The sequence below is a fragment of the Myotis brandtii genome, unplaced genomic scaffold (genome assembly GCF_000412655.1).
Source record: "Myotis brandtii unplaced genomic scaffold, ASM41265v1 scaffold208, whole genome shotgun sequence".
Classification (NCBI taxonomy): domain Eukaryota; kingdom Metazoa; phylum Chordata; class Mammalia; order Chiroptera; family Vespertilionidae; genus Myotis; species Myotis brandtii.
Genome location: NW_005357764.1, coordinates 6,183,559 through 6,208,221, shown reverse-complemented (window position 1 = coordinate 6,208,221; position 24,663 = coordinate 6,183,559). Strand labels below are relative to the sequence as shown.

The 24,663-nt window shown below is 48.1% G+C and overlaps 2 protein-coding genes across 9 annotated transcripts in view; one reads left to right on the top strand and one right to left on the bottom strand.

Moving 5' to 3' along the window:
• SKP1 (S-phase kinase-associated protein 1) overlaps positions 1 to 24,663 on the top strand; it is a 55,245-nt gene that overhangs the window by 25,688 nt on the left and 4,894 nt on the right. The window contains exon 6 of one of the 2 annotated variants that reach the window (XM_005865565.2): positions 5,741 to 7,501. The exons of the other annotated variant lie outside the window; for it this stretch is intronic. The gene's annotated coding sequence lies outside the window, so the exon portion shown is untranslated. Of the gene's footprint in view, positions 1 to 5,740; positions 7,502 to 24,663 lie in introns of those variants that run through there. 2 annotated transcript variants of the gene reach the window in all.
• TCF7 (transcription factor 7 (T-cell specific, HMG-box)) overlaps positions 7,590 to 24,663 on the bottom strand; it is a 33,174-nt gene continuing 16,100 nt past the window's right edge. Inside the window, exons 3-11 of one of the 7 annotated variants that reach the window (XM_014539124.1) lie at positions 16,993 to 17,104; positions 16,151 to 16,238; positions 14,377 to 14,469; positions 12,848 to 12,967; positions 12,184 to 12,346; positions 11,986 to 12,093; positions 11,434 to 11,482; positions 10,199 to 10,271; positions 8,818 to 8,867 (exon numbers count right to left, since the gene is read on the bottom strand). In XM_014539124.1, coding sequence (XP_014394610.1) covers positions 8,864 to 8,867; positions 10,199 to 10,271; positions 11,434 to 11,482; positions 11,986 to 12,093; positions 12,184 to 12,346; positions 12,848 to 12,967; positions 14,377 to 14,469; positions 16,151 to 16,238; positions 16,993 to 17,104 — 810 coding nt within the window. In that variant the 3' untranslated portion in view covers positions 8,818 to 8,863. Of the gene's footprint in view, positions 10,272 to 11,433; positions 11,483 to 11,985; positions 12,094 to 12,183; positions 12,347 to 12,847; positions 12,968 to 14,376; positions 14,470 to 16,150; positions 16,239 to 16,992; positions 17,105 to 24,663 lie in introns of all 7 variants that reach the window. The other 6 variants (XM_014539123.1, XM_005865561.2, XM_005865562.2 and 3 more) reach the window with 6 other exon arrangements.

The window sequence follows — 24,663 nt, the reverse complement described above, 5'->3', positions numbered from 1 at the left end:
CACTGGCTGGGCCAGTGTTTTAATTCTTAAATGGTGTACTCAGGCACACAAAACGGCACTGTCATTGTTTCCAGCCTCTCCCCTACAGTAGAATGAAGTTTTTTTGGTGGCATGAGATGATTCACAAATGTGTTTTTTCTTCTGTGTTTCCTTTTTTCCTTTCCCATTTAGCATCATCCGTATTCACATGTAGCCTTATTGTATTCTCTTCATGAGCTGTTCTGGCCAGATTATTGACAGCAGCTTAACTCAACTTCACCTCTTATTTGCTCCAAATCTGCCTTATTACATAAAGTCCCATATGCTGTATCACATGAATCCCCATTTGTTGACTGTACTGGAGATAGTATACCACAGCCTCTGTGTGGGTGAAATCCAGCTCACAGCGTTTTTGCAGTCTGTGAGTTAAAAATTATTTTTACTCTTTTTTCTTTTAAAAAAAAAATTATTATTTTTTTTATTCTCACCCAAGGATATGTTTTTTTTCATTGATGTTAGAGAGAGAGGAAGGTGGAGGGGAAACAGACACATTGATGTGAGAGAGAAACATTGATTGGTTGCCTCCTATATGCACCTCGACCAAGAACTAAACCTGCCCCCTAGGTATGTGTTTTTGACCAGGAATTGAGCCTGCAACCTTTTGGTGTCCAGGATGATGTTCCAACAGAACCACCTAGTCAATGCTGAGTTTTACATTTTTAAAGGATCATTAAATATACACACAGAGCCCTGGCCAGTGTGGTTCGGTTGGAGTGTTGTCCTGTACACCAAAAGGTGCCAGGTTTGATCCCCGGTCAGGGCACGTACTGAAGGTACTAACTAATCAATGTTTCTCTCTCTCTCCAAAATCAATTTAAAACACACACACACACACAGACTGTACTTGACCAGAAGCCTAAAATGTTTACTTTGTCAACCCCTTGACTACCTCTGGATCCCTGATTCCCTTTACTCTCAGAGAGTAAGCTTGTTTTCCACTTACCTTGGTTTTAGTGGAGAATATGGCAGAGTTCCATCCTGGCTGGAGTATCTCATGTGCTAATTCCTGCAATAATGGCCAATTCTTACAAAAACCTTAACCACCCCAAGTATATCCCTAGCAATATTATGACAAACATAAACCTTTACTGAAAGTCAAAAATTATTAGCATATGCTGTGTTTAATTTGGAAACGAAGTATTAGCTTCTAGGAAACAAAAGCCTATTACTATTAGCTCTTGATCTGTATAATTCCCCCAAATTGTTAGAATTACAGGACTAAATAATTTTACTACCCATATGTAAAGTATACTGGGACCTTTCTGAATAGCTAAGATTGAGTGGACAGACAGTAGGGTAGTTCAAATTTTTGTTCCCTTTCTGTAGACCATGTCTCTAGTCTTTAAACAAATAAAAATGTCCTGATAATCTTGAACTCATCTATAAATATAAAAGCCTAAGCGACCAAATGACTGAACGACTGGTCGCTGTGACGTGCACAGCCAACTTCCTGTGGTCCCTCTCCCAGGCCAGCTGGCCTCAGCTGGCCCCGATCGCTGGCTAGGCTGAGGGACCCCACCCGTGCACAAATTCGTGCACCAGGTCTCTAGTGTTTAATATAGATCTGACAGCTCATCCAAGAGTAGGCCATTTGTAGATACCGTGTACCCAAATGAATCATAGGCTTGGTATTAAGAGGCCCTTTAAGCTAGCTGCAGCACTCTTCCTACCCTTTCCCCTTTTTCTTGCTATATGCTATTTTTACTATGTCTACCAAGAGTTTTCCGCTCTCGCCCTAGCCAGTTTGGCTCAGTGGATAGAGCGTTGGCTTGCGGACTGAAGGGGCCTGGCTTCGATTCAGGTCAAGGGCACATGTCCAGGTTGTGGGCTCGAACCCCAGTAGGGGGCGTGCAGGAGGCAGCTGATCAATGATTCTCTCTCATCATTGATGTTTCTATCTCCCTCTCCCTCTCTCTTTCTCTCTGAAATCAATAAACATATATTAAAAAAAAAAAAAGTTTTCTGCTCTCGTCTTGTGCAGGAGTGGCCCTTTCCCATAGTAGCCAAACCTGTCTTCAAAGATATACCCACTCCTGCCTGTCCTCACTTCCCAGCTTTTCTAAACTAATACTGTGGCATGAAGTCATACTGTAAGGCTGGAGTCCTCCCTCTGCCTTTTAGTGCCTGCATGGCCTGGATAAGTTGGAAACAGTAGTTAACCTGCAGTGTGGTGCTATTGGTAATTAAGACCTCTGTGAGAGTCATTTGACTTTTCAGTTTTTCATTGACTATGTCACTTTTGATAGAAAATGAAACCAAAGCCCTTATTATTTCTCCCTAACATTGTCATGGACTAAGGATGTAGCTCCTCCAATAGATTCTAATTTTAAATTGTAAAAGCAAGTTACTTCTTTTGAAGTGGTTATACAGGCAGATCTTGTTTTCTTGCACTTCACTTCATGGCACTTAACAGGTGTTTTACAAATTGAAGACAAGAGACTCTACTAACAAAAGGATTACGGTTTGCTTTATTGCAATACTCACTTATTGTGGTGCTCTGAAACCGAACTTGAAATATCCTGAATTATGCCCATAGTTTATTTAGCTTGCCTTCATAAATCTATCTTTAGCAACACACAAAGGTAGGTATTGCTTTACAATTTTTATATTTTTCCAAAGATTCACAAAGACATCCCTTTAAGTTATAGATGCTTGAGTGACATTATAGTTGTGATTTGTTTATTCTACAACTGTTTGAACACACCAGCTGCTGGAACTAAGCAAGACCTATATTATAATTTGGTGGACTGCTAGGACTGTGCTGAGCTTAGCTTGGAACTAGCTGGAGAAGGTAACAGTGAGTCACTATAGGCATGTGACTTAGGGTGGGCAGATATTCCAAAACTCACGATCTCTTAATTTACTTAAAAATTGGCCAATCCTATAATTTGTTTTCTGGTCCAAGGGTAAATTAAAAAAATTATTGGTAGGTTGTCTAGGCTCTTAATAGGGCAGTTTGAACAGGGGCTTTCACCAGGAAAGAGAACTGAGAGAACAACAGACTTCATGCTCTGAGCACCCTTTACCGAATCCATGAACATCAGAATCTCACTCATCTTTCGGCACTTAACTTTTGTTTGCCACCACTTTCATTTGAAGGTCTTTCTTATTTTTATTTTTCTGAAGCTCAGTATACATTCAAGTGGGGAGGACTCAAATGTTTTCCCTACTAAGTTGCTTGAGCTTTAGAAAGTTGATAATCTTCGATTATTTAGATTTGTGTGAAAACTATTTTCCAGCTAGGAAGGGGGAGAATAAGGGAGAATAATGCAAGTAAAAGCAAAGCATATGAAATGGTTGAATACCTAAAGTGTAGCTCCTGGCTTATCCTTTGTAGGAAGGGTGAGACATGGTTGCCTTCTTGGGAGCTTTTGGAATATAGGTAAGGTGGTAAAGCATAAATACTGCTGGGAGAGAATGGGTAACTTTAATAAAAACGTTCCTGGACAGAAGAAGATTAATTAGTAAAAGTGGGGGCTAGGGGACTGGAAGGGTCTAGGAGATGTTTCATGAGGAAAATTTATTTAGTTTCAAAAGTGAAGCTGGTTTTGGCTGGGGTGGAGGGATGCCAAGGTGAGGGAGGGAAAGCAGTGCTCAGTCTGGAACTGGCAGTAGAGGTTGGGTGTTAGTAGGTCTGCTGGTGATTATTGGCTGGAAAGAAACATTAAAGCCAGATCGGTGACAGGATTTTTGTGACACTAGGAAGAGTGTTTATCAGACTCATGTTAGACATTGCTATTTTTGAATGTTAGAACTAAAACTTCTTTTTTAATTGCTGGACTAAAGTGTTCTGAATATTTAGGGTTTTTACAACTAGACTCCTTATTTTACTGTTTTCAAAAATCACTATATTTTAGCCCAGCCGGCATGGCTCGGTGGTTGAGCATCGACTTATGAACCAGGAGGTCACATTTGATTTCCCGGTAGGGCACATGCCCAGATTGTGGGCTCGATCCCCAGTGTGGGGTGTGCAGGAGGTAGCTGATCAGTGATTCATCATTGATGTTTCTCTCTTTCTCTTCTCCCTTCCTCTCTGAAATAAAAAAATATATATATTTTAAAATCACTATCTTTAAAAAGAAGGAAGAATGAGTAAGAACTCAATGTATATATCAAGACAAAGAATGATGTAAGTGGTGGTTTAGAACATCCTTGGTCCAAGATTGAGTCATTTGGACACCTAAGCAGGATTTGGACACTTGGTCCTTCCTGTTGAGTTGTCAGTAGTTATGAGCATTGAGCATTGTTGGTGGTATAAAAGTGTTCTATATTTGACAGATTTCCAATGTGGGACTTCGTGTGAGTGATAGTTTAATTCATGACTAACTGCTAGCTTGCAGAATTTTGCACTTTTGGATAAAGCTGTTCTGTGTGAGACGCATTTTGTGGATGAAGTATAGTTAGTTGCTCACAATATATGCTTCCACTTCTCTTGTTCTCATGACCTTCTGGTACCACTGAACTTGATATTTTCAGGAAGTATTTAATGAGCACCTAACCTGCTATATACCAGCCTCTTCTTTCACTCTGAGGATCAGCCTAAAGTTTTTTCACTTTCAATACTTCCCACCTGTATGGTGCAAATTCATGTGCCCTTTCTGTGCTGACCATGCCATTTCACAACCTCAACTTTTTTTTTTTTGCTTCAAATGGTTTACAGGTATTTCTGTATCAGCAGGTTTACAGGAGGGGTAGGAATACAGAGCACTACACTCTCAGAAATTTATATTCAAGGGGTTTCCAGAGTGGCATTGGGGGTGGTGGTGAGTAGACCGTAACTCCTCCATCTCCATATTTCTTTCCCCCACCCTTAACATTGACTGTACAGCATGTCTGAAGACTTCCGATTAAGGAATGAGAGAACCCTTGAATGAAAATGTAAACCCTGGTTGATGGTCCAGAGCCTCTCGTGAACTTGAAATAAGTGTTAGCCTGAATTTCTAATTAACTATCTCCCATATAATTCATGGCTATTGAAATATCCCTTACTTTTATTGCTAGTGATCTAACTCATGAGTATAGCCAGGGATAGGGTAATTCCTAACCCTAGGATAGAATTTGCCCTTTCCAGTTAACTCTATGCCCAATCCCATACTATCTCTAACTACTTCAAAATTTCTCCTAACCTGAGCTAGGCTTTTATTCTACAGAACCGATTATGGGAAATATCCCCATCTGTTCTTTTTTAAAACACTCTGTTGTTTTGGATACATGAAATTAGGGCTCCTCTCAGACAACCATGTCCATTGTGGGCAAGTCTGGGATTATACTTTCCAGTGGCCTACTTTAAATAGAAGACCAGTTAAAAATCTATTAGCTGCTCCAGACATTGGAGAGCCCAGAAGCCTGAGTTAAAGAGTCCTGTAGTGATTTGAGATCTCAGAAAGTGATTGGAATAATTGGGATCGGGTGAGTTGACTCAACTCAAGAACCAGGATCTGCTTGCATAGCCAGTTTGGTCTCAAGGACCCATGGTGAAATATTAAAGTTCTGAAAAGACCTGAGAAAAACTCATGCTAAAACAGCCTTTCCAACCTCAAAAGCCAATTCAGTGTTTTTATAAGAATTATTTTTTGGTCTCAAATCTTCTACTTTGATATATAGGCCTGACAAATTCCTTCTGTGCTGTTTTCCTAGTGATGCACACAGTAATCAATTCCTTTTTTGGAACAACGTAAAGAACTATTTGTCTTCCCTCCAGGTGTGGCCTTCTTCTCCAGGATTATTGTACAGTGAATAGCTATGCTTCTGGGCCATTCAAGATAGTTAACAGCTCAGAAGATCCTAGCCCTGGGGCTTCCTATAAAAGGGAGAAACACCTTCAAATTGGGAAATCCCTGCTAGTTTTGCCATGCTAAGCCATCACAATATCCTGAGCACAGTGGGAGCAGCTGCAACGGGAGAGGGCTCCAGATCTGTATTTCAAGCAAATATGCCAGTTGTATGGGAACATGTACAGGACGTGTTAAGTTATTTTGTCTCAGGTCTCAGAAAACGAGGCTGGTTCTTGGCTGGCAGTAAGGTGGAACTGGTATGGTATTTGAAGTTGAATTGGACACTCTCAAGTCACCGGGAGACCTCATAGGAATGTGTGTGATCCAGGAGGGTTTGAATTTCCTCTTTGATGTCAGTTTTTTAAAAAGGCTGGCTTGATTTTAACAATGTTGCCAAAGCCCCCCTCTCTACCCTCACATACACAAAGAGTGCATTGTTCATGTACCCAGTGTACTCTAAATAAGACATCTAATCAGATGCAGTAACCCAGTCTTGCATAAGCCTTGGTTAGAATGTAGTTTTTTGAAACATCTAGGCCAGTAGCCAGAGCGGAATTCTTTAAATGGGACAGATGTCAAGAGAATGGCTGGTCTCCTCTAGCACCCTTCCAGAAAAAAGCAACTCCAAGATTACAATTTCCAGTGGCCTACTTTAAATAGATACTACTCTGACACACAAAATCCAAAAAATATAACTCAGTGAAAATTACAATGCATGATGGTGGCCCAGTGGTTGACTGACCTATTGAGGTGGCTTTATGATACCTTTTACATTCGTGATGGGTCTTAAAGTTAACATTGTACTTTAATGGAAGCTGCTGTGTAAAAAGGTTGTAGAATTATCAAATTTCAGAGGTTTTATATAAAAATATGGAGATACCTCAAGCACCTTAATACAGTTTTTGGGAGGAAAGCGTTCTATTAATTTTTTTTGGAGTTTATACCAGTACATAAAAAGACTTATTTTCCTTGTAATAGGATATGTACTTATGGAGTGGTTAGTCTAATCTCAACTCTCAGAGAAAATGGAGTCTAGTGGTCTGTACATCTATTTCTAGTTGGATTGTCTTAGGGTTTATGGATAGCAGTTTCCAACATAGTCTTATGGGGGTGGGAGGCAGGCTGGCCTGTGCCTGCATCAATTTTTAGGTCAGAGGGTTGGTGGGTTCAGAGCAAGGCTTGGAATGGGAGCTTATCCGCAGCATGAGCTGGGCAGGCCCAAGCCCCTTAAGGGGAGATGAGAGTAATCCCCGGCTTCTGTAGGTTGAGTCTTTAACATGTGTACCATAGTAGAGAATAAACCCCAAGTTTCATGGCTGTGAAGAAAAGAATTATCATCCTGTTTCTGAAACAGCTTATTCCTCAGGGTCAAGCTTTGGGGCGGGGGGGAAAAACAACAGGAAAAAGTATCTTTATTCTCACATTTAAAGTTTTTCTATGATGATGCATTAACAATACAAAAATATTTTGAATACTACAATGGTCCTTTTTTTCTCAAAACTTCCTGCAACACTACACTAGAATACATGATCTTTGGAATCTGAGAAGCCAGTGGCTAAAGTAGGTATTAAAGGCATTTGTTGAAGGGTGTATGTGGGTACAGGGACAGCCCTTTTTCTTTGGATTCAGGCTATGTACGGTGAAGAGGCAAAAAAACAAGTTAAATTAAAAAGATTTTTTTAAAGGCTCAGGGTTGAAGCTTGGCTCATAAATGGGTTAAATTAGGCTGTGGTGAAAACCCAGTGTCTATCCCTAAAGGTTTTCTGGGCTTATTGTTTTGGTTGTAATAGTCCTCATTCCCACAGAACCATAGGAAATCTGAAGCTGGCCTGGTTTCATGCTGAAAGATACTGGCTGTCACAAAAGGTTGTGTTTGCCCTCACCACTGCCCAAGGGGTGGATAAACTGGAAATGGATCCGTAACAAAGGCCCTCAGAATGGGGAGGGATGCACACTGGATTTGGGGCCATAACTTCTTTGAACTATTGACTACAGCCACTAGTAACAGGCCTTGGGGCTTTGATATCAGGGCTTCTTAGGCGATTGAGTTTCTCAGGAATCATTTCCAAGTAATTTGAAGTAGAGAGCCAGATTAAGGTAGTGTCAGGTTTTTCTGTTGCCTAGGGTATAGATTTAAACTAACTTGTTCATCCCATCCACTTATAAGCTCCTGAGAATTCGGCAGGATTCCTCTGACCCAGCTTAAAAATGGTAGCTAGTTTTTTGTAAAACATGGCTTTTCCAGGCCTTCAAGAGAAAAGCACTGTCATTTTGAGCTTTGTGGTTGTGACCAGGCTTACATGTGTGATAAACCAACTCATTCTTGGTCCATGAAGTGTCTGGTATGGGGAGGGTGTGGCAGTGCAGGGGGAGTGAGGAGGCAGGGTAGAGAAAGCAGCTGAACTCAGGGTAGTCCATCTATGATCTATAGCAGGAAAGGAAGGGAGGCGGGGGCATCTGGCTAACCAGACAGATGGTAAAAAGATGCAGGCTGCCACCGGCACAGGAGATGCCCTTAAATCAAATGACAACACAGATCTGATGCACCACTCAGAGCAGTTTGAATTGATGGCCCCAGGTTCAGGCAGAAGTTGTGCAGCCTCTGAAATCTCCAGCACCTGGACCCTAAGAAGAAGTTAACAGGGCCCCTGATCGGTTTCCACGTGCTTTGGGGCTCTGTTGCTGCTTCTCAAAGAGTGGGTCCCTGGAGGAGGCCAGGTGTCCTGTGCATGCTAGGCTGCCTGCCTCTGAAATTCCTGTTGCTGTACCTGTGTACTCTGCAGGGCACCGCTGGGGGCCCGTGGGGGCCCAGGGAGCTGGGAGGCTGAGTGCCGCAGAGAGACCTGGTGATGTAGGCGCCGGTTCCGCAGGGCTAGCGAGTAGTGCAGTAGGGAAGTGAGGCAGCAGGAGGTATGAGGGTGAGTCCTGAGGGGCTGGGGACCCGGAGCAGCCTAGAGTACTGTCATCGGAAGGAAAGGGGCTGGGGCAGCGGCCTTCTCCGGGTAAGTACCGAATGCATTTCTTTTTCCTCCTAGGAATAGTGAAGAGAGTTATCTGTAAATAGAGGGTGAATTCATAGTCACACACCACAACCAAAAAATGCTGTTCTTGCACAGGCCTAGCTGACCTCTCATCCCCTCTCCCCAGTACTTGGATGTGCTTATTTATCCTTCAGACCTGAATCAGCACTGCAACTCTGCTGGGCCTGGCCCAGACCTGGGACAGGTGCAGTTTGCCAGCACCACCACATGGTGGCACAGGGACCTTTTGTAGTTGGACCTGTGGGCTGCTTTGTTTTCCAGGAGAGCCTTTGAGCCTCTGCATGTTTGTGGGGCTCAGATCAGCATTAAGGCAAGGGGCTTCAATGCTTGTGGCTTTTTGGGCTGAGTAATCTCAGGGCTCAAAGCTAGGTTAGGCGTGGAGAAGGGGAAATAGAAATGAACAGTGATTCTTTGAGTCTTCTACATTCTTACTATCTTGAGTTCTCTGGACCACAATTTGTCTCTGATTGTGGAATGGGTAAAAGTAGGACCTTCCCTGAGGGACAGGGTTGCCTCCCATCATGTTTATATACACACGCACACATATTATCCAAGATCTCTCTTTATCCTTTGATAAAGAAGCATGAGGGCACTCTAAGGGGCTGCACAAGTATTCCTTAGTCAGTGAACTAACTGCCTAGAGTAGCCTCAGCCTTGGCTGTATCAGGCCTGGCATAAACCTAAAACTAGGCAACTTTTAGCCACTTGATAGGCACACCTTCTTTTCATATACACAGGGATATTTTCTGTTATGAGATGAAACCTTTGTATGGTCCTTTGGCTAGGATAGCCCTCCTCTTCTCTCCCTTCCTCTCTAGCCCTCTGGTCTCAGTAGGTACAAAATGGTGAGTCACTTGGCATCCAGGTTACTCATGATATTCTCTATTATAGTTACCTTATTTTTCTTAGATTTACGGGCTCAGACGCATCTCAACTTGAAGTGATGGAGTTGGTTGGCCATTATGACTTTCAGGCCTGAGAGTAGGGGCAGAGGCCACCTGATGAATGGTATGAGGTTTGGCTACTGAGGACCAGTTGGGCCTAGTTAGCACCAAACCATCATTACCTGAGGATCCTAGGCACCAGAACTACATTCTTGAGTCTGCCTTTCCTTCCCTTCTAGAACATTGTCTCTCCCCCTCCTTCCACTTAGATCCAAAAGATCTTCCCTACAAGATGTGTTCAGTATTCATTCCAATTCTTACGAGGCATGGGCTCTTTAATCTGCAGGTATCCTATGGGGCTGGGGAGCCACAGGAAGGCTTATATAAGCCCAGCAGAACATGTGCAGAGTCAAGGAAGCAGCTTGAAGCAAAGGGAAGATGGTGGTGGGGACAAACCCACCTGCACGGACCACACCAATCCGTCTGCTGGTTGAGGCCAAAGCGAGCACGGCATTTCTTAGGCGAGCCAGGGTCTGCTCACAGCCATGCCAGAGGGGCAGAGCAGGGCAGAGGGCGAGCAGGCAGGCAGCAGGGCAGAGCAGGGCCCAGAAAGAAGAGGTAACATCAGTGTTAGCTAGTCACAGATACCCCACAGCCCCCACAGGCAGAGGGCCTCTCCATGGCACAGCCAGCCCCAGTGGGAGCCCTAGCGCCCAGAGTCAAGATATTTGGAAAGGTGGGCACGGCACCCAATTGGGCAGAAGAGGCAGTGGGAAGAATGGTGGGGAAGAGAAGGGACCATATCAGGCTAGCTCCTTTCTATGGCTTGAAGGGCCACTTGCAGTATGGGAGCTGTGGCAGAAGAATCCAGGGATGCCCATGGGGATCCATATCCAGCCTCTTCTTCCTTAGGGCTGCCTCCACCCCAAAACTCCCTGCCATTTTATTTTTCATTTTTGCGAATGCTCTATCTGCCTGACCCATATCTCCTTGTGCTGTAACTTAAAACATATTCCACACACTTTCTATGTGAAAATAAAGCCCATTTTGTAACTTCAGAAAAATGGCTGAGGTCTGCCCTGCCCTGGTTGTAGCATGTGGGGACAGCACTGTTGAGAGAGTCATTCATAAATGTGGATCAGAGTTGGGGCAGGAATCTATTCACAGGAAGGAGACTTGCAACAGTGTGTGGGCTCCCTGGGTCCTCTATATAGAGCACTTAGAACCTGCAATGAAAAACAGGGCTTGGGAGTTGGGTACAGTGTGATAGAGAAATTGCTGGCACCAGCCAGCAGGCTGGGTGATTACTGGGCCTAGGTATGGGGCCTGGCTCAGTCTCCAGTCAATCTGCTATCCACCTCAGAACTAACCAGGATGCAGTGTTTGTGTTTAACATGGATCAGACTGTCAGTTCCTCACTAACTTTCCCTGACAGGCAAAGCTGTGAGTAGGGTAGGGTTAGCCAAGGTAGTGGGAGTGTGTTGGCTTCTACTGGTCACCCCTAGGACTTAGTATAGCTGTTCCTAAAGTAGGGATTTGACTTGTGAGATGCCAGGCCTTGTATACAGAGTCGAGGGCCCAGGCATTGAAGGTTCATGGCCAAGTACTCTGCCCCTCCTTCTGGGCTAGAGCAGTGATGTTTGTCACATAGGGACCTGGAGAGGAGCCTCCACTACTGTTGAGGGAAGGCCTCACCTGTGTTGGATTCTTGGTGCTTTTCTCTGGATCGCCTCTTCTTCTTCCCCTGCAGGGAATAAAGGGAGGGATCCTCAGATGTGGGAGGTGGACACTAATCCCAGTGAGCAAATGGCTGGGATACCTGCAGCCTGCTGCCTAGCCTGGCTGTCGCTAGGATTCCAGGCACAGTTTCTTGATTGCAGTTCTTGCTAGGTAATATGGGGCAATTAGGGATTCCTCCTCCCTTTCTCACACTTGTCTCCATTTTGAATGGAAGAGTAACTTCCAGGCCCTTTTCTCCCCTTCTGCTCATGAGCCCCAATCAAATACTGGGAAACAGCCCTGCATGGGAATAGATCCTGGGTAGAAAACAGGACACGGGTCTGCCTCCTGTGTCCCTTGCTTGATCCTCTCCTGAGCTAGCCACGGGAGGCCATGGACCCTCCACCAGTCCACCACCTCCCTCATCTGTGCCTTCAGGACAATATTCCTTTCTTGCGGAGACTGTGGCCCAGGGCATAGAATCTTGAAGGTTCCCCTACCCATCCCTGTGTGTTGTTGGCCACTCACGTAATTGTCCCGCGCTGACCAGCCTGGGTATAGCTGCATGTGCAGCTGCCTCTCCTTGCGGGCCAGCTCGTAATACTTGGCCTGCTCTTCCCGTGACAGTGCGTGCCACTGCAAAGGGGAAGGAGGGGCAGATGGGATGTGTAAGGCAATCATCAGGCTTGTACCACCCCTGCCAGCCCACCTTGCCTGTGGCCTCACCCTGCGGCCCAGGATCTGATTGATGGCAGCACTCTCCTTGAGTGTGCATTCTGCAATAACCTTGGCTCTCATCTCCTTCATGTACAGCATGAAGGCATTGAGTGGCTTCTTGATGGTTGGTTTCTTGGCCTCCTTCTCTGCTTTGGATTCTGCCTGCGTCTTCCTGAGGAGCACATGTCCAGATCACTTGGGAGTCCCCACATGCCCACCTAATGCTACCACCCTGTAGTGTGTCCATTGCATGTGTAAGTGCATGGATACTAGGGGTTTTTTAGTGAAATTCTGTTTTGTGTGTGTGTGTGTGTGTGTGTGTGTTTTTCTTAGCTGCTCCAAAATGGGTGACCAGAGTTAAGTATTTGTTCCTTATAGGAATATTGCAGCTAAGTAAGAAAAATATGTGTAAGGACTTCTCAGCCCCTCCCATCTTGGCTCAGACTAAAGCCTTGTTTCTCACTCCACCCAATCCCTCCTGCTTCAGAGCCTCAAAAAACAGTGGCCCGTGGCAATAGCTACAAAACAGTTTGACCAAAGGCTTCCTCTGGCAGCAGGACTTGGGCTTGGTGGAAGAGATGTGTATCCTGGCTGACAAATAGATGGGAACCTGAAGTCTGCCCCCCCCCCCCCCCCCCCCCCGCTCCTCCCCACTCTGTGCCTTTTCACTCACAGGCTTCGATCATAGGGCTGCAGTTCCTGCTTCCCTGAGGGGGGCACAATGGCCGGGTGGGGAATGGCTGCTGGGTGACCAGGTACACTGGAACCTAGCATCAGGGATGGGTGGGTGAACCTAGAGGCAGGAGGAAGTTAACACTGAGTCAGGTGTGTGCAGGACAGACCCTGGCAAACACAGAGGCCCTGCACATTAAACGACAGGTGAACAGATACCCCACCCTTGCTTGCATACAAGTACACTGATACATACAAATACCTGCTCCCAACACATCACAAAGACATCATTGCAAAAATCTATATATTCATTGTTTAGGTGGTTACTAAATTAAGCCCTACATAGCTTTTGAATCTCTCCCCTTGTCACCACCTGCCCTCACCAGCTCAGCCTCATGAGCCTGTGACTACCCTGTGTGCTTCCTCATTCTCCTGACTCTTCTAGGACTCTCTCCACACAACAGCCAGAATGACCTTTTAAAAACACCTGCGTGCTCCTGACTGTTCTTGCTGAAATTCTCCCTTTGCCTACAGCCCTGCTGACATTTCTAGCCCCATCTTTTCCCCCATTTCCCATCACTTCCCACTTCCAGCCATCCCCTACTACTCAGGAGATGTTAACCCTTTTTATGAAGCTCTCTGTGACCCATCAAATCTGGCTGAGGTCTCCTTGGGGCTTCCCCATCACCCACAGGCATAGCCCAATTCAATTGCTGGTGTGCTGTCTATACCTCCTACCCTAGGCGGTGAGCTCCATGAGCTGAAAATGTCTGAATTCCTTGTTCCATACTTAGCATACATCTGTCACTAAGGGAGTGAGCTAAATAAAGGGGCTTACATATACACACGCCTCCCACTTTACTTTCTTGCTGTTGTATGGCTACCACTCTGCCTCTTGCTCCTTACACTGGTATAGGGCAGGGGTCCTCAAACTTTTTAAACAGGGGGCCAGTTCACTGTCCCTCAGACCGTTAGAGGGCTGGACTATAGTTTAAAAAAAAACTATGAACAAATTCCTATGCACACTGCACATATCTTATTTTGAAGTAAAAAAACAAAACGGGAACAAATACAGTATTTGTATTTGCATGTGGCCCGCGGGCCGTAGTTTGAGGACCCCTGGTGTAGGGTCTCTGAGCAGGCCAGATGTTGAAGACACATGTGAAATGCTGCCTCAGCTTGGGTGGAGCTCTGTTCTGCCCAGGGATGCAGAACAGAGATGAATGCATACAGACCTGCACACGGACTGACTTGCACATGCACAGAGGCAGGAGCTCAAGCACACATGTGCATGTACTGTCCCTGGCTGCTTTGTGGTGCTGTGCTGCACAGTTTGGCCTGGGTTTAGAACTCTTGCAGTCCCATTGGCTTCATTCTCAGACACAGGGCAGCAGGGTGCTGCAGAATGACAGACAGACGGATGAACAGACGACTAGCACAGGGCAAGCAGTGGCCTGAACATGGCCTTGTGTGGGCATTGAAGCCTGGGCAACAGAAAGCAGGAGCCTGGCTGCAGGGTAGGGGACTCACCTGGGATAGGGGGCGCCAGGGGCTGCAGTGGGGGCAGGGAAGTGCTGTCTATATCCGCAGGAAGGGGACAGGGGATAGAGAGGAGGGCTGGGCCTGTGGTTGGGAAAGACAGCTGTTAGCAGTCTGGCTACTGGCTCTATATGGGGAAGGACTTCCCTCCATGCTCAGGCCTGACCCATAGATGAGAGACAAATTGGCTTCTGCTTGGACCACTCCAATGTGTGCTTTAAGCATCTGCCACCAGAGGGCAACCTGTGCTGCACCTATTTTCCTCTACAGCAGTGGTTCTCAACCTTCCTAATGCCGCGACCCTTTAATACAGTTCCTCATGTTGTGGTGACCCCCAATTTCATTGTTACAAATTGAACATAATTAAAGCATAGTAATTAATCACAAAAACAATATGTAATTATATATGTGTTTTCTGATGGTCTTAGGCGACCCCTGTGAAAGGGTCGTTCGACCCCCAAAGGGGTCGCGACCCACAGGTTGAGAACCGCTGCTCTACAGGCTAGTACTGGTGCTTAAGGGGTAGAAATGACAGCATTCTTTGGGGAGCCAGCTCAGCAGGCCCCCAGGTCCCCTCCAGCCTAGCCTCCTGAAATGAAATGTCCCTGTCAGTACAGGGTTGATATCTGTCCTAGGGCCTTTGCACACTGTCAGGATTGTTCTCCTGCTCACTTTGCCTGCTTCAGCTCCTGGTCATCCTAAATGAAAGCCCTTGACATCCCAAACTAGATGAGGTGCCTCTCTGGGTTCCTACAGTCCTGTCAAAGCACTGCTAACAGTGCCTTGTAATTGGCTGGCCACTTGTCTGGGTTGTGCACTAGTTAAGAGTGAATTCTGTGAGGAGGGGGACCTGAGGATCAGCAAGCTTCAGCAGTGCTTTTCTGGTGCCCAGATCCTTGCCTGGCAAGTTCAAACCTGGGGGTACTCATGGAGGTAGTCATGGTTTGTATTCAGAGTGGAACTCTGTCCAAGGAGAATCTAGAAATAGAGGAATCAGCTTAATTTGGATGAAGGGCAAGTAGAAAGGGACAAGTGGGCCTCTAGATTGGGCCTCGGGACCTACCCTGCCTTCCTGGGAAGCCAAGCTTTCCTGATGTTAAGTGATTGCCCCAGGCCAGAGAGGCTAAAGACCTGCCCAAGTCACACTGTGGTTGCTGAGCAAAGGGCCAATTAGCCTGCCAGACCCAACTCAAGCCGAAGACAGGCCTTTTGGCCCACAGTTGGGCCTACTGACTTGGGGTCCAGGCTGGCTTTTCCTGGCCCAGCCTAAATAGGCTCTCCAAGCAGACTGGCCCAGGGCTTAGGCTCAAGCAGGCACAATTGAGGCAAGGAGGGACCCTGGCCCTCAAGCAACTCAGCCAAGGAAGGGTCCAGCCAGCAGTAGGCATTGAGGTGAGTGGGAAGTATCCTCCTGCCCACCAGGTAGCTGAGAAGCAACAGCCTCGCTTATGGCCATTCATGCTGTTATCTCCCTGTTCAGGCCTACCTTTTCTTCCTCACATAGATGGCCCTGAACAGTCCAAGGTTCTCTCATTCAAGTCTCAGACAGTGAAGCAGAGTTCAAGGGCGACAGGGCTGGGACCGTAGCCTAGTCTCCAGTCTTGCCAAAGGGAATATGTCAGGCTACCTGAGGAATGATAGAGCTGCTGGCCAGCTCTGGTATGTATATAGAACTGGCAGCAGGGTGCTCAGCACAGGATGGAAAAAAAGGGCAGGTAAGAGTCTAAATCAGGAGGTGCCCCTTTCCCATTGGGCCCACACTCACCAGCTCACAGTGTGGGGGAGCTGTCCCATGCTGCCTGAGGTCAGAGAGTAGAAGCCAGAGAGGTCAGAGGTCTGCAGAGGCCTGTGAACTGCAGTGGAGAGGGCCAAGTAAGTGAGCTAGCCTGACTTGGAGGTCACTTTAGCTAGTTACTGCATTCTAGAGCTTCCTGTGGGGGGCTTCTAAGATCCCACCTTCCATGTTAGGGTACCATACATATGGCTTTGTTCAGGACTACCCCAGTGTGATAACAGTGCTGCATTTACAAGCTAGGGAACCAAAGGCAGAAGGGCTGGGTGACTTGACTGAGGACACTGGCTGGTCAGTTGGAGTCATTCAGGAATGGGAGGCCAGGCCTTGCCACTGATAGTCTGCAACTGGGGCCTCTACTGCCTCCTCCCCCCGAGTCTGGGGGAACCTGGCCTGTGGAGCCAGGGTTTCGAGCACCCCCTTTGAGTCAGCAGGTTTCCCACAGTCGACAGTGGCTGATTTCAGAATGACTTTGCCTGAGGCTGAGGTGAATCAGCCATCACAACCACCACTTTCCATTTTCTCACTGGGGGAGGGAACAGCTATAAGTGTTATAGTTAATCAGCTTTACACAAATGCCTGCTCTCATACTGGCATTGGGAGGTCACTCAGGATTTAGGTTTCTACCTCAACTTGAAGCCTTCAAATTCTGACCTGGCACCACCTCCCCCAGCCCTCTGGTACCTCCAAGGTCCCCTGATCCACTTTTCTGGCATCTAGGAGGGCCCCGATTTTGCACAGCACTAGGTTCTCTAGTTGTAAAAAAGGATCCAGCCACCTGTCTCATTGGGCCCCTCCCCATCCCAGATTTGTACCTTGCTTCTGGTTGATGTCGGCCGGTGCAGGTGTGGGGTGTGGACTGCTGAAATGTTCATAGAGAGGAGAGAGTTGGGGGACGCCATGGGCAGGCTGACTGGCCTTGTTGTGCTGAAAAAATGAGGAGGATGGGTGATTGTGGGGAGACCTGAGGCAGGAAGGCACAGGGCTTGGGGCTATAGCTGTGTGTGGGAGCAGCCCAATTGTCAAAGGAAAATGGGGGTGGTCAAAACCACAGTCCTCATAGGAGGGGGTACCACTCAAACCAGGCAGTGTCCAGTGATCCAGCCCTCCTGCCCACCTCCCCCTCCCCAGACTTTGCCCAAGCTATCCCACCTCGTAGAGAGTGTGCACTCAATTCCAGGAGGCATATCTCCCCTGTCCACGAAATTCTTGCTGCCTCCCAGTTTCAGAGATCCTCCGGTTTCTGAGGCCCTATGACTTGCTCACAGCCTCTAGGTCCATACATCAGGATATGGTCTGAGGAGCTGACCTACCCTAGCAGCTTTCTTTCCTCCTCCAGCACCCAGACTAGGGGTCCTGACTTTGACCTTCTGTACCACCTCAGGCTTAATAGGATTTGTTGACACAGGCAAGAGCCCCCGCTCAGCCCTCTAACTCAGGGGAGGGGCTAAGTGGGGCCAGGCTTCCCCCAGGGCCAACCCACCCAACCCCACACTTCCTGTTTGCTCACACCACAGGACTCTTACTTTTCATACTAGTCACATGGATCTGTCATGAGATGACTCAGTCAGGCTGAGATGGGGGCTCCCCATGCGACCCAGGCATAGGGAGTTGTTGCTCAGGGCCAAGGCCCAGCTCTGCATATCCTGAGCACACATCTGTACGGGCCAAGGCTCTGGAGACATCATCTACAACTGAGGCCCAACTTCCACTCAGGAAAGTCCATCTGTGGGGATGCTGGGAGCACTGATGAGTGACTTCTGATCCATGGCACAGAAGGAATGGGACATCTCTGGGGCAAGACAATAATGAGAGGTTGTGGCCCTGTGGGTGAAATCTCCCACTAGTGGAATTTAGCCAGACTCCTTAACATCTCGGCACAGGTCTCTTAGCACTGGCTGTTGGGGTCCAGGGTGAGGCTACAGGGAAGATGGGGTATGAACTGCATAGAGTCAAAGTGTGAGTTTACCAGGTGGGCACAGGCTCCCATACCTCCCAGCAACAGTCCTGGCCTCCATCTTTCCTACATTCCTGCCTCCATGGAAGCTTGAGGCTGGGCTATAAACTGCAAACTTCCCCTCAGGGCTTAGGGAAGGTACTGTCACTGCCACCTATCAGTCTCCTGCTCATCTGCCCACCAGGAGCAACCTTACATCCCAGAGCTAATTAGCCTTCCTTTTGTCCTCAGGCAGAGGGGTAGATGTCCCAATAGCAGTGGCTCCTCCTTTGCAAATGGCGTATATATGGCATCATAGCACCTTCCTGAGTTCGATGCCTTACCTCTGACTGGAGCCTTCCTGGCCTCCTTGGGCAGGGCAGGTGAGCCTCCCTCTGTCACTCCCAGGGAGGGCTCTCTGCTGTGAACTTGAGGAAGAGTGGGCCAACCATGTTCAGATCCTTTTTCTAACATGTGTGGCCTTCAAGAACTTATTACAATATCTGACCATACATTTCCTTGTAAAATGGAGATGATCAGAGGGTTGTTGTGAGGATAAAACCAGACAATACCCAAGAGCTCAATTACTTAGGTGTCAGGCAATGAGGAAGGGACATGTAGGAAGCCCCTTTTTCATCCTACAGAGCCTTCACAGGTGCAGAGGAAATGCTACTCATAGTGCTTCCCTAGCCCTCTGGTGCTGGTCCCCACACAGGCCAGACACTTAGGCCTGATATGCCAAGTGGGGGTGGAGGGTTGAGGGCAGGCGAGTGTTGCCTGGAGATGGCAGGCATGCCTGGCAGCCCACTGGCAGCATCACCTGGGGAGGGTAATGATAGCACCATTCAGTCCCCAGGTCTTGGGTGCTGTGACTTTCCTGTTGCTGTTCTGAGGCCAGGTTTCCTGGGGGAGTATTGTGCCAATCTCAGGCTTTCTTTTATTTCCAGCACTGAGCTCAGACACAACTGTGACAGTTTGGGAGTATGTGTGGGAATGGAAGGTGGGATGTAGGATCATCGGGTCTGCAGGTGGCTGGAAAGAGGAGTGGGCTGGGACAGCTGTGGGGTATGTGGATGCATGTGAAATCCTTCATATACTGAGTACCAGTCACAGGCCAGGCACTATGCCAAACACTTTGCAAGCCCAGTCTCATTCCTATCAGGGTACCCACTGGCTCTCATTTCTCACATCTGTAAATCCTCCCCCAGCTACCACCTCATGTTTCAATCCCCCTTTTATTGAAAACCTCAACAGATCTGTCCACATTCACTTGTCCAGTTCTCAGCTCTCATCCTCTCTTCAACCTAGCTAGTCTCTTTCCCTATCACTTCGCCAGATGACTGTTGCCAAGATCTCCATGACTTCCATGTTGCTGATCTTAGTGGTCACTTCTCAGTCTTCATGTTATCTTCATGTCATCTCAGCAGCATTGGACACACTGATCTCTTCCTCCTCCTCGAAACAGTTTCTTCATTAGTCTTCCACAATGGAATTCCACACTTACCTGATTTTTCTCCAACTTCACAGGCTATTCCTCAGCTTTGGTTCCATCTCATTCTCTTCTTGACCTGACCCAAAATTGGCCTTCAGCTCACTCCCAGGGTGCTCTCATCCATGGCTTTAAGCATCTTCATCTGATGACTCCACATTTATATCTCCAGTGCTAACTTCTCCTAGGAACTCCCCTCTCCAAATGCTTACTCATAAACTCTACTCAGAGGTCTAAAATGCTACCCAGACTCAATATGTCCAAAGCAAAACCTTTGACTTTCTGCCCCAAATGCTCCTTTCCATCTTCCTCAATTAATGGCTACTCCATTCTTCCAGATGATCAGACCAAATACCTTGGAGTTATCCTTGACTCTTCGTTTTCTCTCACACCCATATCCAGTTTGTCAGCAAATCCTAATGGCTCTACTTTCAAAATATACCTAGAAAACAACCATTTCCTCCTGATCCCCCACCAAGTCCATGCTACAGCCACTTCTCACCTGGATGACTGCAGCAGCCTCCTGCCCCCTCAGCCAGGCCTCCATCTGGCAGCCACATAAATCAGATCACATCCTCCTCTGCCTCAAGCCTCTAATTGCCTTACCTGGGCCTACAAAGCTCTACACGATTAGGCCCCCTCTCCATCTCTAACCCTATTACCTTGCCCTCTCTTCCTCACACTCTATGCCAAGGACTTCCCATAGGTACTTCGGCCTCCAACCTCCTTCTCTAGTTACTCCAGTGATAATTTTTTGTTGTTGTTTTAAATATATTTTATTGATTTTTAAAAAAATATATATTTTATTGATTTTCCACAGAGAGGAAGGGAGAGGGACAGAGAACTAGAAACATCGATGAGAGAGAAACATCGATCAACCGCCTTCTGCACACCCCCAACTGGGGATGTGCCCGCAACCAAGGTACATGCCCTTGATTGGAATTGAACCTGGGACCCCCTAGTCCGCAGGCCAACGCTCTATCCACTGAGCCAAACCGGTCAGGACTTATTGATTTTTTACAGAGAGGAAGGGAGAGGGATAGAGAGTTAGAAACATCGATGAGAAAGAAACATCGATCAGCTGCCTCCTGCACACCTCCCACTGGGGATGTGCCCGCAACCAAGGTACATGCCCTTGATTGGAATCGAACCTGGGACCTTTCAGTCTGCAGGCCGCCGCTCTATCCACTGAGCCAAACCGGTTAGGGCTCCAGTGATAATTTTTAAGTGTACCATGATGTGAAGTGAGTGAGTTGGGAAGCTCATCTCAAGGCTTACTGACCTTTTACTGATCTTTTCACTATGGGATCCTGGGCCAGTTTGCCCCTTGTAAAAGAAGGATGAGAATATCAGCCCTGCCTACCTCACTGGTCACAGATGCAAAAACCCGGCTTTATAAAATTTTTAGGAGCTGGAGCCGAGGGCTTATGAAGGTAGGAAGCTTCCTGGAAACCTCTGGGGCCTTTTGATCCTGATAGGTTCCTAGGGTAGTGGTAGCCAGACAGCATTAGCCCTGACTAGGCTTCATGAAAGTCAGGAGACTGTGCCTCAGGGTCTACTCCCTCAAGAACCTGGGACCCTGGTGGCAGTCATTCCACCATTCACTGCCTGAGAGCACAAATGCCTGGTGCCCTGGCCCAAAGGGTGGAATGGACACCCTCTACACCACAGGGGACTTTTGAGTCTAAGATCTTGCTTCCGAGAAGACCCTGACATCCAGCCCTGGCTCTGGCACTTTGGCACTCAGGGCTGTAAGCCTGGCTTCTGGGTGAGCAGCTCTGACCCTGGGAAGTCTTAGGAGCAGAGCCTAAGACTTCCAAGGTGCCAGCTCTAGGAAGAGAGTTCCAGAGTCCCACTCTGCCCGGTTGGAGCAAGGTTGGGGCGGAGGGGTGTTGGCTCCACAGCAAGCTTCTGGGCAAACCACCCTCCCTGAGGAGGGCTAGAGCTGACCTTCCTTGGCCAGGCTGGTTAAGCCCTAGGTTGCAGCACAGCTCAGGCTAGGCCTAGGAAACCACAGAATTCAGCTCAGCCTACAGCCTCTGGCCTAGTATGTATGTGTGTGACAGGAGCAGTGGGGTGGGGCATGGGGCGTTGCCTGGTGGACAAAGGGTTCATCCTGTCTACCAGCCTTCCCTGGGAACTAGGGAAAAGCCTCATTAAACAGGAGCCTGCAGCCAAAGCACAGGAGAAGTGCCAGGTGGGCAGAGGTAGGGCAGAGCCTGCCAGCAGCTGGAGGCCCTGAGGTGGCCAGGGCTCCAGGGTAGGGCATTAAGGGCCTGGCCAGTCCTTCCCACGTTCATGCAGGCTGCCCTTCGGCTTTACTCTCCAACCCCCTCCATGCCTAGTGGTGGTAGCCAGGGGGAGCTGTCTGGCACAGGGCCCAGTGTCTCATACCCTTTTCAGCCAGTGGAACGTCCCGCTCCACGGCCTCAGCACAAGGTTGTCCCAGGGCCAGGCTGCCCAGACAACAGGGTGGGGTTGCCTGAGGCTTGGTGTTGTGTATGGAAGCCCAGTGACGGGAGCTCCTCTCCTCTCCTTTACCTGGTGTTGACTGTGCCCAGCCTCCAAGGAAAGGAGGCCTGGGTCAATTGTCCCCACCAGGTCCTGAGCATCGTGATGGTGCAAACTCATCTTTCTTACCTCTGAGGGCAGTGTGTTGAGCACAGAACTGGACACTCACTAAGTGCTCACAGCAGGGTAGACTGTATAAATCAGGGGTCCTCAAACTTTTTAAACAGGAGGCCAGTTCACTGTCCCTCAGACCGTTGGAGGGCCGGACTATAGTTTAAAAAAAAAACTATGAACAAATTCCTGTGCACACTGCACATATCTTATTTTGAAGTAAAAAAACAAAACGGGAACAAATACAATATTTGTATTTGCATGTGGCCCGCGGGCCGTAGTTTGAGGACCCCTGGTATAAATGAATGAAAGACTCAATAGCAGTCCATAATCCTTGATCAGAACACTTCAGGACCCCTACTCTTGTTCTTTGCCTTTGCCTGCAGTGCCCCCTTCCCCGAGAACCCCTCCCTCCAGACTCCAAGACGGATCCAGCACTCAAACCCTGGGGCTGGGAGGCTATGTCTGCTACAATCTCAGCAGAGGTGGTCCTTCCTGCTGCTGCATTGCTCTTACTGCTCTTCCCATGCCGAACTCAAAATCATGTCCCAGAGGTGGTCCTCATCCTTCTGGGATATTTTCATTAGCTCATGGCTGGAAATTCCTTACTGCGGTGCCCCAGCATGCCCTCCTCTTCTTGAGCAGGCTGGAGCCAGGAAGGGGCCCAAGGGCAGGGCTGGGCAGGCACAGGTGGAAATGAGGGACTCCTGAGGTAGATCTCCTCTGCTCTGAAGTTGAGCTTGGGCCTGGCTGGCTGGCTTCCCCTCCTCCCTTCCTAACCCCCCTTAACTTCCTGCAGGCTCAGGTGAAAAATAAACACAGTCGGCATTTTCCCTGCAGACCGCAGCGGTCTGCTCACAGGCTGTGCGCACCCTGAGAGCCCTTGCCACCGCTAGCAGAGAAACTCCCTCGCCTCTGACGGTTGACTCTGAAAACCCCCAAACGCTTGAGCCCCACAACACTTTCCCAGTGAAGAAAGTTGCTGCTTCCTCTGCCCTCAAGACAGAGGTTGAGGAGCATGTGGGGCTGACCAGGTCCTCCCAAGAAGGCCTCCCTGTGGCAGAGGCTGTGTCAGGAAAAACACCCACCCCTTACCACCCCCCCCCACACACACCAGAATTCTTAGTTGGTTGCTATTGGCAGACACAGTTGATCAAGATATATTTACTAAGCTCCTACTATGTGCCATGCAAAAGAATGTTCCAGGCTGAGAGAACAACATCTGTTAATGACAGGTGAGTGTTTACCATGTGCTAGGCATAGCTCTGAGCACCTTACAGAGTTCAACTCATACTCCTAAAACAAACCTATATCGGTATAATTACTATTCCCATGATGAGGAAAGTTGGGCACAGAGAGGTTATATAGCTTGCTCAAGGTCACACAGCTAGTAAGTGGCAGAGCTGGGATTCTACCCACTCTACTACAAAGGTTCTATGGCTATCATGGACAGAACAAGGGGGAATAGAGGAGGGAGTCCCAGTCCTAAAGCCAATGTCCCCCTTCTCCAGCTTGGTTGGTCAGAGTTACCAGAGCCAGTGATTCCCTGATCCTAAAAATGTTCCAGCAGGTTCCTGTTATTTGGGTTCTGGCCACACCCCTGCCTGCCTGCAGGTGATCAATGGACATGGCCCCCAGAGTCCTAGCCCACATCACTATGGCACAGCGACATCCCAGCCATGCCCCGCTGCTCAGGCCTACACTTCTCCTACCAGGTGCCCAGCTCTTCCTCTTAGCACCTTTACCTATCCCTTTCTCCCTCCTCTCACAACTTCCTGTACTTCCTTCTGCTCTTTGCCAGGCTGGCTCCTCATGCTGACCTCAGGCTAAGGGTGACTTCCTTGGAAAGGACCATGACTTGGGTGGGGTTCCAAAAGCCCAGCATGCAGAGATGCCCCTTGGTCAGAGGTCAGCCTGGGGAGCCTGGAAGACAGAATTGGCTGGTAAATCATCTTTTCCTGTCAGGTTCTGAGCATAGTCGCTAAGACTTGTTGAATGAAGGCCTCTTGAATCCCCGGTGCTCCTGAGAATCTTTGCATGCCTCACTCACTCATCTGCCAGGAGCTGACTTCAGTCTCTCAGCTCCTGGCTCGTGGGGGTTCCCAATGCCTGCTGTGGAGCTAGGGAGAGGTCCTTGGGGACGAGCCCTGAGAAGGAGTGTCAGATCCACACCTTGAGCCTCTGTTCCTTAATGGCAGGGCCTGACCAGACAGAAAGGTGGGCTATTGATAGTTACTGTTCTCTCCACCAAGGCACATAAAAGAAATCTACAATAATAAAAGTGTAATATGCTAATTAGACCAGACGTCCTTCTGAACGAAGCTGCGGCGGCAGGGGGCCAAGGCAGAGGCAGCTGCCGTGGTGGTGGGGGCTGAGCCCCCTGCACGAATTTCATGCATCGGGCCTCTAGTAGTATAAATGTCACATGTGATGCCAGAC